This window comes from Saimiri boliviensis, chromosome 6 (assembly GCF_048565385.1).
Source record: "Saimiri boliviensis isolate mSaiBol1 chromosome 6, mSaiBol1.pri, whole genome shotgun sequence".
Taxonomy (NCBI): Eukaryota; Metazoa; Chordata; class Mammalia; order Primates; family Cebidae; genus Saimiri; species Saimiri boliviensis.
The window spans coordinates 37,950,954-37,967,299 of NC_133454.1; the positions used below are offsets into that span (position 1 = coordinate 37,950,954).

Sequence of the window (16,346 nt, forward strand, 5' to 3'; positions counted from 1 at the left end):
ATCCCATGGGTGATGGGAAGCCTGTAAGAAATGTTGAGGTTTTGAGGAGGAGCAAGTTTGAAAGATGTGTTTCTGTGTTATGGGATAAAGAGGATAATACTGTATTTGAACTTGAATTTGAATCTGGAATGCAGCTGGCAATTTGGGTATAGAGCTCAGGAGAAAGAGTATGTTTTACTTTTTACTTCTAATACTTAGCACAATGCCTTGGCATATTAAATGTTTATTGAATGAATAACTACTTTTCAGATATGTTCATAATACCCATAGATTTTTTTAAATTACAAAAAAACATAAAATCAAGAACTGAAATATATTTGCTGCCAGCTTTGCTGCTTACCTCACAGTTCCCTATGACCTGGAGACCCTTTCTTTTTTTTTTTTTTTTGAGACAGAGTTTCGCTCTTGTTACCCAGGCTGGAGTGCAATGGCGCCATCTCGGCTCACCGCAACCTCCGCCTCCTGGGTTCAGGCAATTCTCCTGCCTCAGCCTCCTGAGTAGCTGGGATTACAGGCACGCGCCACCATGCCCAGCTAATGTTTTGTATTTTTTAGTAGAGACGGGGTTTCACCATGTCGACCAGGATGGTCTCGATCTCTCGACCTCGTGATCCACCCGCCTCGGCCTCCCAAAGTGCTGGGATTACAGGCTTGAGCCACCGCGCCCGGCAACCTGGAGACCCTTTCAATCAAACAATCAGTCAATCAGTAATTCTTTTTGAATACCAATTCTATGCAAGGCACTGGGCAGTTTACTTTGGGGGAACATAGACTCCCTATAAACCTATTTAGGAAGATAACCTTTAAGAGTATGACTACCAACAGTGATTATTACATGAATTCAGAGATAGAAGAGATCACTATGAACTAAAATAGGCTTGGTCTGGCTTCTATGGAAAGACTGCTAGGATTTCAACAACTCAAGAGAACAGCATTTCAAGGGAGTGTCTTATGTGGTCGGGTACTCAAGGCCTGGCCCTGGGATGAAAGTCCAGAGGCAAAAGATGGGAAAGTGATACTGAGGAATTGCCACTGTGTTTTCTCAGCTCTAAAGGTGGAGGTAGATAGCACCTTTGAGGAAAGACTGTTCCATTGTTTTGGGAAAATCATTTGATGACTCATATGTGATTATGCAAATTACCTGTATTGTAAGGCATAATAGAGTAATGATAAAGAGTTTGGGCTGGGCTGTCTGGTTGCCTAGATTTTTAAATTTGCCATTAACTTGCTGTGCAACCTTGAGCTGGTTACTTAACTGTCTGTGCCTTAGTTATCTTTTTTTTTTTTTTTTTTTTTTGAGACAGAATTTCGCTCTTGTTACCCAGGCTGGAGTGCAATGGCGTGGTCTCGGCTCACCGCATCCTCCGCCTCCTGCATTCAGGCGATTCTCCTGCCTCAGCCTCTGGGTAGCTGGGATTACAGGCACACATCACCATGCCCAGCTAATTTTTTGCATTTTTAGTAGAGACGGGGTTTCGCCATGTTGACCAGGATGGTCTCAATCTCTTGACCTCGTGATCCACCCGCCTCAGCCTCCCAAAGTACTTTGATTACAGGCGTGAGCCACCACGCCTGGCCGCCTTAGTTATCTTTTTTATAAAATGGAAAAAATAATAGGACTACCACATAGGTTTTTTTGGAAAATTATATTAATTAATACATATGTTGGGCTTTGAATGATGGCAGGCACATAGTTTAAGTGCTCATGAATTTTGGCTGCATTCATTCTCTACTGAGGTAATATTAAAAAAAAAAAGACAAACAGGCCGAGCACAGTAGCTCACACCTGTAATCTCAGCACTTTGGGAGGCCAAGGTGGGCAGATCATCTGAGGTCGGGAGTTCAAGAGCAGCCTGACCAACATAGAAAAACCCCATCTCTACTAAAAAATACAAAATTGGCTGGGCGTGGTGGCTCACGCTTGTAATCCAAGCACTTTGGAGGCCAAGGCAGGCAGATCACCAGAGGTTGGGAGTTCAAGACCAGCCTGACCAACATGGTGAAACCCTGTCTTTAAAAAAAAAAATTAAGCGGACGTGGTGGCGCATGTCTATAATCCCAGCTACTTGGAAGGCTGAAGCAGGAGAATTGCTTGAAACCGGGAAGCAGAGGTTGCAGTGAGCTGAGACTGTGCCATTGCACTACAGCCTGGGTGACAGAGTGAGACTCAGTCTCCAAAAAAAAAAAAAAGGATGAACTTTCTGCATAATAAAATAATAAGTTGTCTTCTTGGGGCCAGAATTGCTTTGGTACAGATTAGTATTAATTTGACTAGAGTATAAGAGATGGGAAAATTGGTTTTTCCTCTTTGGGGTCCCCAGAGAATGTGGAGATCCTGAGCATGCACTCCAGGTATTTCTTTAGCAGTATTTGTATGTTTGGAAGTATTTGCTCAGCAATTAGTTATAATTTGTTGAATATCTTTCATGAAAACTATTACAATGTCTATTTTGTTTACCTTTGTGTCCACAGTGCCTAGAACTTTAAAGACAATAAATATCCATTCTCTGACTGACAGAGTACAGTTGACAGAGAGAAACTGGCCTGTGAAATGCAACTGTGGAGAGTGTGGAAAGTGAGGGAGAGGGAAGGTCATAGATCATCAGTATGGAAGTGTCCTCAGAAGGGACTTAGCTGATGGACTCTAGCAGCCTTCATACCTAGGTGCCCACCTTAAGTTTTTTTTTGAGATGAAGTCTCGCTCTTGTCTCACAGGCTGGAGTGCAGTGGCACAATCTCTGTTCACTGCAAACTCTGCCTCCTGGGTTCAAACCGTTTTCCTGCCTCAGCCTCCCAAGGAGCTGGGATTGTAGGTGCCTGCCACCATGCCAGCTAATTTTTGTATTTTTAGTAGAGACCAGGTTTCACCATGTTGGCCAGGCTGGTCTTGAACTCCTGACCTCAGGTAATCTGCCTACCTCGGCTTCCCAAAGTGCTTGGATTACAGGCATGAGCCACTGTGCTCAGCCAAATTTGCTGTATGGTTGTCCCTTTATTTATACTTAAACCTTTTGTGAAAATTTGCAAACTATTATACTCTGGATTCATACTGTATGTAGTCTGGAGTTAGCTGCCCAGCATGGGATTAGATATGCAGCCCAGGAACATGCCTCTGGCAAAAACTGTCCCTAGAGAGCAGCAGCTGCAGCCTGTAGAAGCCGGCTTTATAAAAGCCAACTGCGATCAACTGAGAGAAGAGGGGTTGTTTGGAGTGAGACAACTGGCCACGGTGATAACTGACCACAGAATGGTTTTCTGACACTTTCTGAGAATATTCTTCAAAAATTCCAAAAGTTACTTAAAGAGAGGGTTCTTGCACAATTGTAATTTGGACATTAAAATGAGGGACTTAGGCTGAAGTCTGGAGAAGTTGGGATATTTAGATCACATGAGCAAAAATAAATTCAAAGATACAAAAACATAAGGTGATTTGGGGGGACATGAGTACATTTGAGAAATTAAAACTAAGAAGTTCTGGCTGGACATGGTGGTTCACACCTGTAATCCCACCGCTTTGGGAGGCAGAGATGGGTGGATCACGAGGTCAGGAGTTCTAGACTAGCCTGCCCAATATGGTGAAATCCCATTTCTACTAAAAATACAAAAATTAGCTGAGCATGGTGGTGGGCACCTGTAGTCCCAGCTACTCGGGAGGCTGAGGCAAGAGAATCGCTTGAACCCGGAAGGTGAAGGTTGCAGTGAGCCAAGATTGTGCCACCGCACTCCAGCCTGGTGACAGAGTGAGACTCCACCTAAAAAAAAAAAAAACCTGAGACATTCTGTCCTGGAGTTCTGGATAATAACAGGGAAGATAGATTACTAGGGACTTTATTACTGAGTGCTGTGGGCACAAAGCTAAGAAATTTAAATCTTTTAAGTAAGTGATGTATAGCAATCATTAAGGACTTTAGAGTAGGAGTGGCAGCATCAAGAAAGTGGTGTCCTAGAAAGATTAGTTCAGCAGTGATAAATTAGGGTGAAAAAAGTTCAGAGCCCAAAGATCAAATAGAGGTACATAGTAGTTGTCAAAGCACAGAATTAACTGTACTGAGCTCATAGCAATGGTAACGTCTCAGGGCATCATGAAGTATGGGACAACAGAATGCTTGATTGAAAAAAAAAAAAATCAAATATAACCAAAAAAAAGGTAGCAGGCTGGGTGAATTATGAAATGATGGTGTTTGAGGTACTAAGAACGGGAAGTGGGAACTGTGGTAGGAAGCTGTGGTCAGAGAGAGAAACTCCCTTGTCCTGAGCTCTCTCCTTGTATTCAGATTCACAGGTCTGTCATCCTTGTTCCAACTCATTCTCAACCAGGGTTGGTCCTTAAAACTTTGAAAACAGGTCTGAAGTTTCTAGAAATAGACTGGAGCCTTCTTAAGGAAAACTATCTACCCTGAAGGATTCTCAGTCATCCAGTTAATCGCAAATTTTTTTTTTAAGAACTATCATAGGCTGGGCGCAGTGGCTCAAGCCTGTAATCCCAGCACTTTGGGAGGCCGAGGCGGGTGGGTCACGAGGTCAAGAGATGGAGACCATCCTGGTCAACATGGTGAAACTCCGTCTTTACTAAAAATATAAAAAATTAGCTGGGCATGGTGGCGTGTGCCTGTAATCCCAGCTTCTAAGGAGGCTGAGGCAGGAGAATTGCCTGAACCCAGGAGGCGGAGGTTGCGGTGAGCCGAGGTCGCGCCATTGCACTCCAGCCTGGGTAACAAGAGCGAAACTCCGTCTCAAAAAAAAAAAAAAGAACTATCATTCATTCATTGTCATGCACACCACAGGTGCTTTTTTTTTTTTTTTTAGATAGAGTCTCTGTCTGTCGCTCAGGCTGGAGTGCAGTGGAACGATCTCAGCTCACTGCAACCTCCACCTCCCAGGTTCAAGCAATTCCTGCTTCAACTTCCTGAGTAGCTGGGATTACAGGCATCCGCCACCATGCCAGGCTAATTTTTAGTATTTTTAGTAGAGACAGGGTTTCACCATGTTGGCCAGGCTGGTCTCGAATTCCTGGACCTCAAGTGATTTGCCTGCTTTGGCCTCCCAAAGTGCTGAAATTACAGGCATGAGCCACTGCGCTCAGCCTTACTGATGCTTATTGATTACGTTATGTGCTGCCTGCTTTCTAGGCACTGCAAATACAGCAATGAACAAAAATTTCTAAATTAGGGAGCTTACATTCTAGTGCACATAACTGTGTTGGGTGCAATGAGAGAGAAAAAGACTCAATTAAGAAAGTTGGTGTTGGCCTGGTGTGGTGGCTTATTCCTGTAATCCCAGCATTTTGAGAGGCCAAGGCGGGCGGATCCCCTGCGATCAGGAGTTCGAGACCAGCCTGGCCAACACGATGAAACCCTGTCTCTGCTAAAAATACAAAAATTAGCTGGGCATGGTGGAATGCATCTGTAATCCCAGCTACTCGGGAGACTGAGGCAGAAGAATCACTTGAACCCAGGAGGCGGAGGTTGCAATGAGCCAAGATTGTGCCACTGCACTCCAGCCTGGGGGACAAGAGTGACACTTCATCTCAAAAAAAAAAAAAAAAAAAAAAAGCCAGGCGCAGTGGTTAATGCCTGTTATCCCAGCACTTTAGGAGGCCAAGGCAGGCGGATCACAAGGTCAGGGGTTCAAGACCAGTCTGACCAACATGGTGAAACCCCGTATCTACTGAAAATCCAAAAATATTAGCTGGGCGTGGTGGCACATGCCTGTAATCCCAGCTACTGGGGAGTCTGAAGCAAGAGAACTGCTTGAACCTGGGAGGCGGAGTATGCAGTGAGCCAAGATCATGCCATTACACTCCAGCCTGGGTGACGGAATGAGGCTCTGTCTCAAAAAAAAGAAAAACAGACACCTAACGTACCAAACATCATAGTTTAACCTAGCCTGCCTTAAATGTCCTTAGAACACTTATATTAGCCTACGGTAGGGCAAAATCATCTAACACAAAACCTATTTTACAATAAAGTGTTGAATATCTCATGTAATTTATTGAAAACTGTATTAAAAGTGAAATGATGGTTGTATGAGTGCTTGAAGTACAGTTTCTGTGGAATGTGTATCACTTGTACCATTTTAGTAAAAAAATCTCAAGTTGAACCATCAGAAGTTGGGGACTGTCTGTATAGATGACTGATCTCTACCTCTGTCTCTAGTGATTGAATCAGTTCTGTAGTGGGTTTCAGATATTACTTTTTTCTTTTAAATATAAAAACGCGCCGGGCGCGGTGGCTCAAGCCTGTAATCCCAGCACTTTGGGAGGCCGAGGCGGGTGGATCACGAGGTCGAGAGATCGAGACCATCCTGGTCAACATGGTGAAACCCCGTCTCTACTAAAAATACAAAAAAAAAAAATTAGCTGGGCATGGTGGCGCGTGCCTGTAATCCCAGCTACTCAGGAGGCTGAGGCAGGAGAATTGCCTGAACCCAGGAGGCGGAGGTTGTGGTGAGCCGAGACCGCGCCATTGCACTCCAGCCTGGGTAACAAGAGCGAAACTCTGTCTCAAAAAAAAAAAAAAAAAAAAAAAAAAAAAAAAAAAAAAAAATATAAAAACGCTCTTTGAGGAAGCCGGGGTCGTAGCCGTTGTGGATCCGTAGTCCGCGAGCTCCTGCTCCTGACTCACCGCTGTTCGCTCTTGCCGAGGAACAAGTCGGTCAGGAAGCCGCGCAGCAGCCATGGCTTTTAAGGATACCGGAAAAACACCCGTGGAGCCAGAGGTGGCGATTCACCGGATTCTAATCACTCTAACCAGCCGCAACGTGAAGTCGCTGGAGAAGGTGTGTGCTGACTTGATCAGAGGAGCAAAGGAGAAGAATCTGAAAGTGAAAGGACCGGTTCGAATGCCGACGAAGACTTTGAGAATCACTACAAGAAAAACACCTTGTGGTGAAGGTTCTAAAACATGGGATCGTTTCCAGATGAGAATCCACAAGCGACTCATTGACCTCCACAGTCCTTCTGAGATTGTTAAGCAGATTACTTCCATCAGTATTGAGCCAGGAGTTGAGGTGGAAGTCACCATTGCAGATGCTTAAGTCAGTTATTTTAATAAATTGATTACCAGTTGTTAAAATATATATATATATATATATATATATATATATATATATATAAACAGTGTGGCCGGGCGCGGTGGCTCAAGCCTGTAATCCGAGCACTTTGGGAGGCCGAGGCGGGTGGATCACAAGGTCGACAGATCGATACCATCCTGGTCAACATGGTGAAACCCTGTCTCTACTAAAAATACAAAAAATTCCTGGTCAACATGGTGAAACCCCGTCTCTACTAAAAATACAAAAAACTAGCTGGGCATGGTGGCGTGTGCCTGTAATCCCAGCTACTCAGGAGGCTGAGGCAGGAGAATTGCCTGAACCCAGGAGGCGGAAGTTGCGGTGAGCCGAGATCGCACCATTGCACTCCAGCCTGGGTAACAAGAGCAAAACTCCGTCTCAAAACAAACAAACAAACAAACAAAAAAACCAGTGTGGTCAGGTGTGGTGGCTAATGCCTGTAATCCCAGCACTTTGGGAGGCTGAAGCAGGGCGATTACCTGAGATTCGGAGTTCAAGACCAGCCTGACCAACATGGTCTACTAAAACTATAAAATATAAAATTAGCCGGGCATGGTGGCACATGCCTGCAATCCCAGCTACTTGGGAGGCTGAGGCAGGAAAATCACTTGAACCGAGAGGCAAAGGTTGTGGTGAGCCAAGATCATGCCATAGCACTTCAGCCTGGGCAACAAGAGCAAAACTCCATCTCAAAAAACAAAAAGAAGAAAATGCCAATTCTACATAACAGATTTGACAGTTAAAATTTTAACATATTTAAAATTTTTAAATTAAAATCTTAAAATAAATATAGATTCACATGCAATGTATGAAATAATACAGAGAGATCCTTTGTACACTTTGCCTGGTTTCCTCTTTAATTTTGACATTGTACAAAACTGTAGTGTAATATCATAACTAGAATACTTACGTTGATAAATACTCACTGATTTTTTTTTTTTTTTAACGATGGGGTTTCACCATGTTGGTCAGGCTGGTCTTGAACTTCCGACCTCAGGTGATCCGCCCGCCTTGGCCTCCAAAGTGCTTGGATTACAGGTGTGAGCCACTACGCTGGGCCAATACTCACTGATCTTAATCAGATTTCTCCAGTTTTACTTGTACTCATCTGTGCATGCCTGTGTGTGTTATGTGTATTAAGTTCACATAAGCCACTGTGCCCAGCCTCTGCTCATTATCTTGCCTGTGCTATTCACTAGAGCAGAGGTGAATGAACTATTCATAAAGAGCAGAGGCTGGGCACAGTGGCTTATGCCTATGATCCCAACACTTTGGGAGGCCAAGGCAGGGGGATCACTGAAGCCCAGGAGTTCAGTACCAGCCTGGGCAACATAGAGAGAGACCTAACCTCTACAAAAAAATAAAATGTAGCCAGGCATGGTAGTGTGTGACTATAGTCTCAACTCCTTGGGAGGCTGAGGTAGGAATATCACTTGAACCCAGAAGGTTGAGGCTGCAGTGAGCCTTGTTCATGCCACTGCATTCAACCTAGGCAACAGAGTGAGACCTTATCTCCATAACAAATAAAAATTAAAAAAAATTAAAAAGGGCCGGCCAAGGTGGCTCATGCCTGTAATTGCAGCACTTTGGGAGGCCAAGGTAGGTGGATCGCTTGAGGTCAGGAGTTTGAAACCAGCCTAGGCAACATGGTGAAACCCTGTTTCTACTAAAAATACAAAAATTAGCCAGGCATGGTGGTGGACGCCTGTAATCCCAGCTACTTGAGAGGCTGAGGCAGGAGAGTCTCTTGAACCCAGGAGGCGGAGATTTCAGTTAGCTGAGATGATGCCACTGCACTCCAACCTGGGCAATGGAATGAGATTCCATCTCAAAACAATAAATAAATAAAATAAAAATAAATAAATAAATGAAAATAAAAAGATAATGAACAATTCCAACACCACAAGGATATGTTGTATTACCTTGTTAAAGCCACAGCTACCTCCCTCCTGGTCTTACTTCATATATTCTTTTTTTTTTTTTTTTTAAACGGAGTTTTGCTGTTGTTACCCAGGCTGGAGTGCAATGGCACGATCTTGGCTCACCGCAACCTCCACCTCCTGGGTTCAGGCAATTCTCCTGCCTCAGCCTCCTGAGTAGCTGGGATTACAGGCATGAGCCACCATGCCCAGCTAATTTTTTGTATTTTTAGTAGAGACGGGGTTTCAGCATGTTGACCAGGATGGTCTTGATCTCTTGACCTCGTGATCTACCCGCCTCGGCCTCCCAAAGTGCTGGGATTACAGGCTTGAGCCACCGTGCCCGGCCCATATATTCTTAAAGCTTCTACTCCCAATCTGTTTTCCTCCTTCCCTTTCTGGAAATAACCATATCCTGAAACCAGTGGGCATTATTCTCCTACAAATATATGTATATATACACACACACACACACACACACACACACACACACACACCCCCCTCAGATATTTGTTTTATATATGTATATATCCTTTTTTTTTCTCTCAGTCTCAAATAATCCTCCTACTTCAACCTACCAAGTAGCTGGGACTACCTGGCTAATTTTTTAAAAAAATTTTTTAAGGGACAGAGTCTCGCTATATTGCCCAGTCTGGTCTTGAACTCCTGGACTCAAGCGATTCTTCTGCCTCAGCCTCCCAAAGTGCTGAGATTATAGGTGTGAGCCACTGTGCCCAGCCCTTCTGTATGTTTTATACTTTTACTATATATGTATGTTTCCATTAACATTATATACTGTTATATATATTACATATTATACTGTTTTCTGAGTTAAAATTTAACATAAATACAAATACTTTATACAAAGCTTTTTGCAAATTTACTTTTATTATTCAGCATTCTTTCAAATTTTATCTGTGTTGATACAAATAACTTGTTTATCCATTTTAACTGGATGGCCTTACCATATCTATTCATCTCTCTATAGTTAAACATGTTGGTTGTATGAATAATGCTGAAATGAATATGCTTCGGCATGTCTTTTTCTGAAGTATTCTCTAAGCCTTTTTTCTTTTGTTTTAGAGATGGGGTCTTTCTGTGTTGCCCAGGCTGGGCTTGAACTCTTGGATCTCTAGGCTTCTATCTGGGAGAATTGTTGGTTTGTAGGATATATACAGCCTTACTAGATATTGACAAATTGCTCTTTAAAATGATTGCGCAAATTTATGATCCCATTGCTGATGTAAGAATTTCCATTTTACCACTTTCTAGCTAACAGTATATGTCAAATCTATAATTTTAAAAAATATGATGAATGTAACATCATACTGTGTTTATTTTTATTTTCATTTTGAGACAGGATCTCACTCTGTCACCCAGGCTGGAATGCAGTGCCATGATCTTGGCTCACTATAGCCTCAAACTCCAGGGCTCAATTAAGCCTCTTGAGCAGACCACAGGTGTGCACCACAATGCCTGGCTGATTTTCTGTAATTTTGGTAGAGATGAGATTTCACCATGTTGCCCAGCTGATATCAAACTCCTGAGCTCAAGTGATCTGCCCACCTCGGTCTTCCAAAGTGCTGGGATTACAGTTGTGAGCCACCATGCCTAGCCTGAAATGGTATTATTTTAATTGCTCTAACTTATTTATGAGATAGAGCATTATTTTGTATATTACCTTTATAATGTGTTTTCATTCTGGCTGGCAACTCAGGGTTGGGAATGACTGCTCTCTACTTCTCTAGTTTAAAAAAAAAACAGAGAGAAAAAGAAAATAATAGATGAAAACAAAAGAACAAAGGAAAGAATAGAAGGCAGGGAAGTATTCTGTCTTTTACAGTGAAAGCTGCATTAATTAACACTAAAAGCAACATTTAGTGTCACATTTAGCAGTGTCCCAATTGGTAATCTCTCGTAGCTGGTATACCTGATATCCACTAATGTAAGTCTTCAATCTCCTGATTTGGCACACATGCCGAGTTCATTCGAATAAGCAGGCTACACTTGGTTTAAGTAAGGGTGAAACTTACCATTCCTGCTACACTTGATCTTAGCCAAAAGGCTGAGAAGCGATACCATTCCTGCTTATTTTTCTTCTAACCTCATGAGGCTTTAAAAAGCATTATGGATCTCTAAATTATATTCTTTATCATCATTGCTATTAGAAAGATATGAGAGGGAGATAGTAAAGTAGAAACCACCTGTGATAATATAAATTAACTTTTAAATTAACTTTTATTCAGCCACGTTTTTTTTTTTTTTTATCAACTAGTACCCTTTATTCCTTTAACATATTGTAGAATAAAACCTTTTGTAGAAAAAACTGACTGGGCATGGTGGCTCATGCCTATAATCCCAGCACTTTGGAAGGCCAAGGCAGGCAGATCACTTGATGTTAGGAGTTTGAGACCAGCCTGGCCAACATATAAAACCCCATCTCTATGAAAAATACACAAATTAGCCAGGCATGATGGTATGCACCTGTAATCCCAGCTACTCAGGAGGCTGAGGCAGGAGAATCGCTTGAACCCAGGAGGCAGAGGTTGGTGGGCACCTATAATCCCAGCTACTTGGGAGGCTGAGACAAGAAAATTACTTGAACCCAGAAGGTGGAGGTTGCAGTGAGCTCAGATCATGCCACTGCACTCCAGCCTGGGCAACAGAGCCAGAAGCTCTCTAAACAGAAAAAGAAAAAACTGTGTTTTTAAGTACTTAATAAATATCAGTTTAAACTTATCACTGAAGTTCTAAGTGAACCGAGAGAGATGACAGTCAAGGATGATTCACAATGAAAGGCTTCCAATGGGAAGGCAATTGAGGTTTATTTTTAAAGAAATGATAGCAACGGATTGTCTTAGAGAGGGAAAGATTTCTAGGTAGAAAGAATGTTCCATGCTAGAAATGATAGCAACGGATTGTCTTAGAGAGGGAAAGATTTCTAGGTAGAAAGAATGTTCCATGCTATGGTGCAGGAGTGGGAAATACATGTGCAATTACAAACTTTCTTGAATAGAGCAAGACATCTGCTGAAAGAGAAGATTGTTCAAAGAATGTTTATTGTCTGCCAGGCACAATGCTAAGCTTGGAGAAACTGTGATGCACAAAACACATTGTCATGGCTCCAAGAAACTTACAATCTAGTGACCAAAAAGTATGGTAAAATACATAAAGTGATTATAAATTATGATTTTACTAGGAAATAATAGTGGTAAGTCTGAGAAGATTCTTCTGAGGAGGTTAACATTTAAATTGAGACTTATGCATATGAATGTTCTTGAAAAACAATTACAGCATATGCAAAAGCTCCAAGATGGAATAAAGTTGTTATGTTCTAGGAACTGACAGAAATTGTGGATGGAACAAGTCGACAAGAAAGAAAGTGGCAAGAACTGAAGTTGGAAAGATAGAAAGATAGATCACATACCTCTTGTAAGCCAATGAGAGGAGTTTGAAATTTAACAAGTGTAATGGGAAAGCACTACAAGATTTTAAGCAAGAGAGTGCTATATATTTTTTAAAAATTGAGACAGTGTCTCACACTGTCGCCTAGGCTGGAGTGAAGTGGCATGATCTTGGCTCTCTGCTACCTTTGCCTCCCGGATTCAAGTGATTCTTCTGCCTCAGCCTCCTGAGTAGCTGGGATTATAGGCGTCCGCCACCATGCCCACCTAATTTTTTGTAATTTTAGTAGAGACAGGGTTTCACCATGTTGGCCAGGCTTGTCTCGAACTCCTGACCTCATGATTCACCCGCCTTAGCTTCCCAAAGTGCTGGGATTACAACTATGAGCCACCGAGTCTGACCGAGTGCTATACGTTTTTGAAAGATCAAAAGATCGCTGTGGCTGTTATGTGGTAAGTGGATTCAAGAAGACATATAAAGTGAGGAAACTAGCATCACTGTCTAATGACAAATGAGAGCAGCTTGGGCAAGGATGGTTTCAGGGATGATGGAGTGTCATGAGCTGAACTGTATGCCCCTGTCCCCCATATTCATATGTTGAAGTCCTAATCCCCAGTACCTTTGAGTAGGACTGTGTACTTGAAGATAGGGCCTTTGAAGAGGTAATTAAGGAAAAATGAGGTCATTTGGGTGGGCCCTAATTAAATCTGACTATTCTCCTTATAAGAGGAATCTGACAGCACAGAAGGACAATCACATGAAGAAACTGGATGAAGACAGTCATCCACAGGAGAGACGTCTTAGAATAAACCAACCCTGCTAGAACCTCGATCTTGAACTTCTAGCCTCCAGGACTGTGAGAAAATAACTTTCTATTGTTTAAGTCACCAAATCTGTGGCACTTAGTTATGACAGCCTAAAGCAAACTAATATATGGAAGGAAGTAGGTATATCCAGATGTGTTTTAGGACCTGAAATCAATGTTAATTGCTGATGGATTGAATCAGGAAAGTCAAGGAGACTCTTCGCTTCCTAGTTATAGAACTTTTAGAATAGATCTACTTGACTTTGTTTGTTTGTTTGTTTGTTGAGATGGAGTCTCACTTCTTTAGCACAGGCTGGAGAGTGCAGTGATTCGATCTCGGCTCACTGCAATTTCCACATCCCAGGTTCAAGCAATTCTCTTCCTCAGCCTCCAGAGTAGCTGGGATTATAGGTGTGCGCCACCACGGCCAGCTAATTTTTGTATTTTAAGTAGAGATGAGGTTTGTCCATGTTGGCAAGGCTGGTCTCGAACTTCTGACCTCAGCTGATCTACCCACCTTGGCCTCCGAAAGTGCTAGGATTACAGGGGTGAGCCACCATGCCTGGTCATTTTGTTTGTTTTTTGTTTTTTGGGTTGTGTGTGTGTGTGTGTGTGTGTGTGTGTGTGTGTGTGTGACAGAGTCTTGCTCTGTAGCCCAGGCTGGATCTCAGCTCATTGCAATCTCTACCTCCCGGGTTCAGGCACTTTTTGTGCCTCAGCCTCCAAGTACCTGGAATTATAGGTATCGATCGACTTACGACCTATGCAACTTACGACCATTCGACTTTACGACCACAATCACTAGCCACGACTGCTCCGCGTCTGGCAGCGCAAACGTTGCCCAGCTGGGTGGACGACAGTGTGGACCAGCTTCTGGCAGCACTACCATCTCCGCGTGTACCATTTCAACTGTACATATAGCCTACTCAACTTAATCGTATTACGACCTTTCTGCGGTCCCGACCGTGGTCGTAAGTCGAGCACTGCCTGTATAGGTGCATGCCACCACATCCGTCTAATTTTTGTATTTTTAGTAGAGATGGGGTTTCACCATGTTGGCCAGGCTGATCTCAAACTCCTGACCTCCAGTGACCCTCCCGCCTTGGCCTCCCAAAGTGCTAGGATTATAGGCATGAACCACTGCACCCAGCCTTGATCTACTTGAAATATTTAACAAGAAACAATCTTGTGAAACAAAAGAGAAACAGTTGATTGAAGGCTTTGAAATCCAGAGAGAAAGACAGGAATTAAATCAAACAGGATGATGCGTGGAAGCCTTGAGAAAAGTGTGTCACACAAATGTAAGTCATTATTGTTAATTTCATCATGGTTGCTTTTAGTGTATGATACACTATAGTGAGCAAATACAGTTTTCAGTGGGTGAGCAAGGGTGAAAATGGTACTTGAGGGAAATGGCTATAGAATTGAAGAAGATTGATAGGAACAGGAAAGGCTGTATGGAGCCTGGGAAACCAGCCAGGAATTGGCTGCAGAAATTGAGGTATGAGCTGAGAAGTATCTGATGTCCCAGGAAAGGTCTGAGGGATTGGAGATATTTCAGTAAAACACATAGACACATACGCATTTATATACATATATACATTAAATAGCTGGAGGCCAGAAGAAAAATATGACCAAATTTTATGTCATTACATCGTTTTCTGTTTAGGCAGCAATCCTGTTTAATTTCCTTCCTTCTTTCCTTCTCCTTCCTTCTACTTCTGCCTGCCTGCCTGCCTGCCTGCCTTCCTTCCTTCTTCCTCTCTCTCTCTCTCTCTCTCTCTCTCTCCTTTCTTTCTTTCTTTTTTCTCATTCTGTTGTCCAGGCTAGAATGCAGTGGCACAGTCTCAGTTCACTGCAACCTCTGCTTCTGAATTCAAGCGATTCTCCTGCCTCAGGTTCCCAAGTAGCTGTCATTACAGGTGCATGCCACCGCGCCCGGCTAATTTTTGTATTTTCAGTAGAGACAAGATTTCACCATTTTGGCCAGGCTAGTCATGTACTCCTGGCCTCAAGTGATCCGCCCACCTCTGCCTCGTACAGTGCTAGGATTACAGGCATGAGCCACTGCGCCTGGCCTAAAGTAATTTTCTTTTTAAAACCTTTTTGGAGCCAGGCAAGTAGTTTATGCCTGTACTATCAGCTACTGGGGAGGCTGAGGCAGGAGGATCACTTGACCCCAGGAGTTTGAGGCTTCAGTGCACTATGATCATGCCTGTGAATGGCCACTGCACTCTAGCCTGGGCAACATAGTGAGACCTTGTCTATAAAACAAAAAACAACCTTTTTGGGGTCAGGATCCATGCCTACCACAATGCTTTGTATATAAACTTTAATAAATGTTTGTATATTAGAGACATAACCTCTCATATTTCACCTTATTTTAAAAGGTAGTAGATGGTATGGTGGGATATCTCTAGACCAGGAACTGGAAGTTCTGGCTCTACCACTGGCTAATGATTTGCTTTGGGCAAATCATTTAAACTAGCACTGTCCAAGAGAAGTTTCTGTGATAAAGAGATAATTATCTATATTTGTGCTATCTACCATAGCTACTAGACATGTGCGGCTACTGAGCACTTGAAAGGCGGATAGTGTGACTAAAGAACTGAATATTTTGTTAAAATGTGACTGGTAGCTGCCATATTGGATGATGTAGATTAACCTCCCGAGCCCTTGAGTTCTGTAAAATGAAGAAGTTGGGTTAAGTAATCTTTGCATTTTAGTTCTAAAAGGTGCTTATCCCAATTCAGCACAACAAATACATGGACGCAAGATAAGAGCTTAAATTTTTACTTCCTAACACACAAATATATATATATATATATATATATTGGGAGGCCCGCCTCGGCCTCCCAAAGTGCTGGGATTACAGGCTTGAGCCACCGCGCCCGGCCACAAAAAATATTTTTAAAGATTGTTAAATGGTACACTTTTTGCATGTAGAAAATCTTGGTACGTTTTAATCAGTTGTATATACAGAAATGATGTTTTGGACTGTCTGTAGCATATATCATGACATTAATAGACAAGAACGTGGACTGCCTGGACAGGTTTCAGACGGCTGTGAAATGATTAAAGAGTTGAGAAACAAGCCTGAGTAAAGGTTAAGGGACTGAGATTGTTCAGAAAAAAAGACTGAGGGA

The 16,346-nt window shown here is 42.6% G+C and overlaps 1 protein-coding gene across 1 annotated transcript; it reads left to right on the forward strand.

Annotated features, from left to right (window-relative positions):
- The first annotated feature begins 6,548 nt into the window (after positions 1-6,548).
- On the forward strand, positions 6,549-7,073 carry LOC120364693 (small ribosomal subunit protein uS10-like). The gene has a single exon (XM_039471466.2). The coding sequence runs from the start codon at positions 6,676-6,678 to the stop codon at positions 7,033-7,035; it is 360 nt and encodes a 119-aa protein (XP_039327400.2). The 5' UTR covers positions 6,549-6,675; the 3' UTR covers positions 7,036-7,073.
- The last annotated feature ends 9,273 nt before the right edge of the window (positions 7,074-16,346 follow it).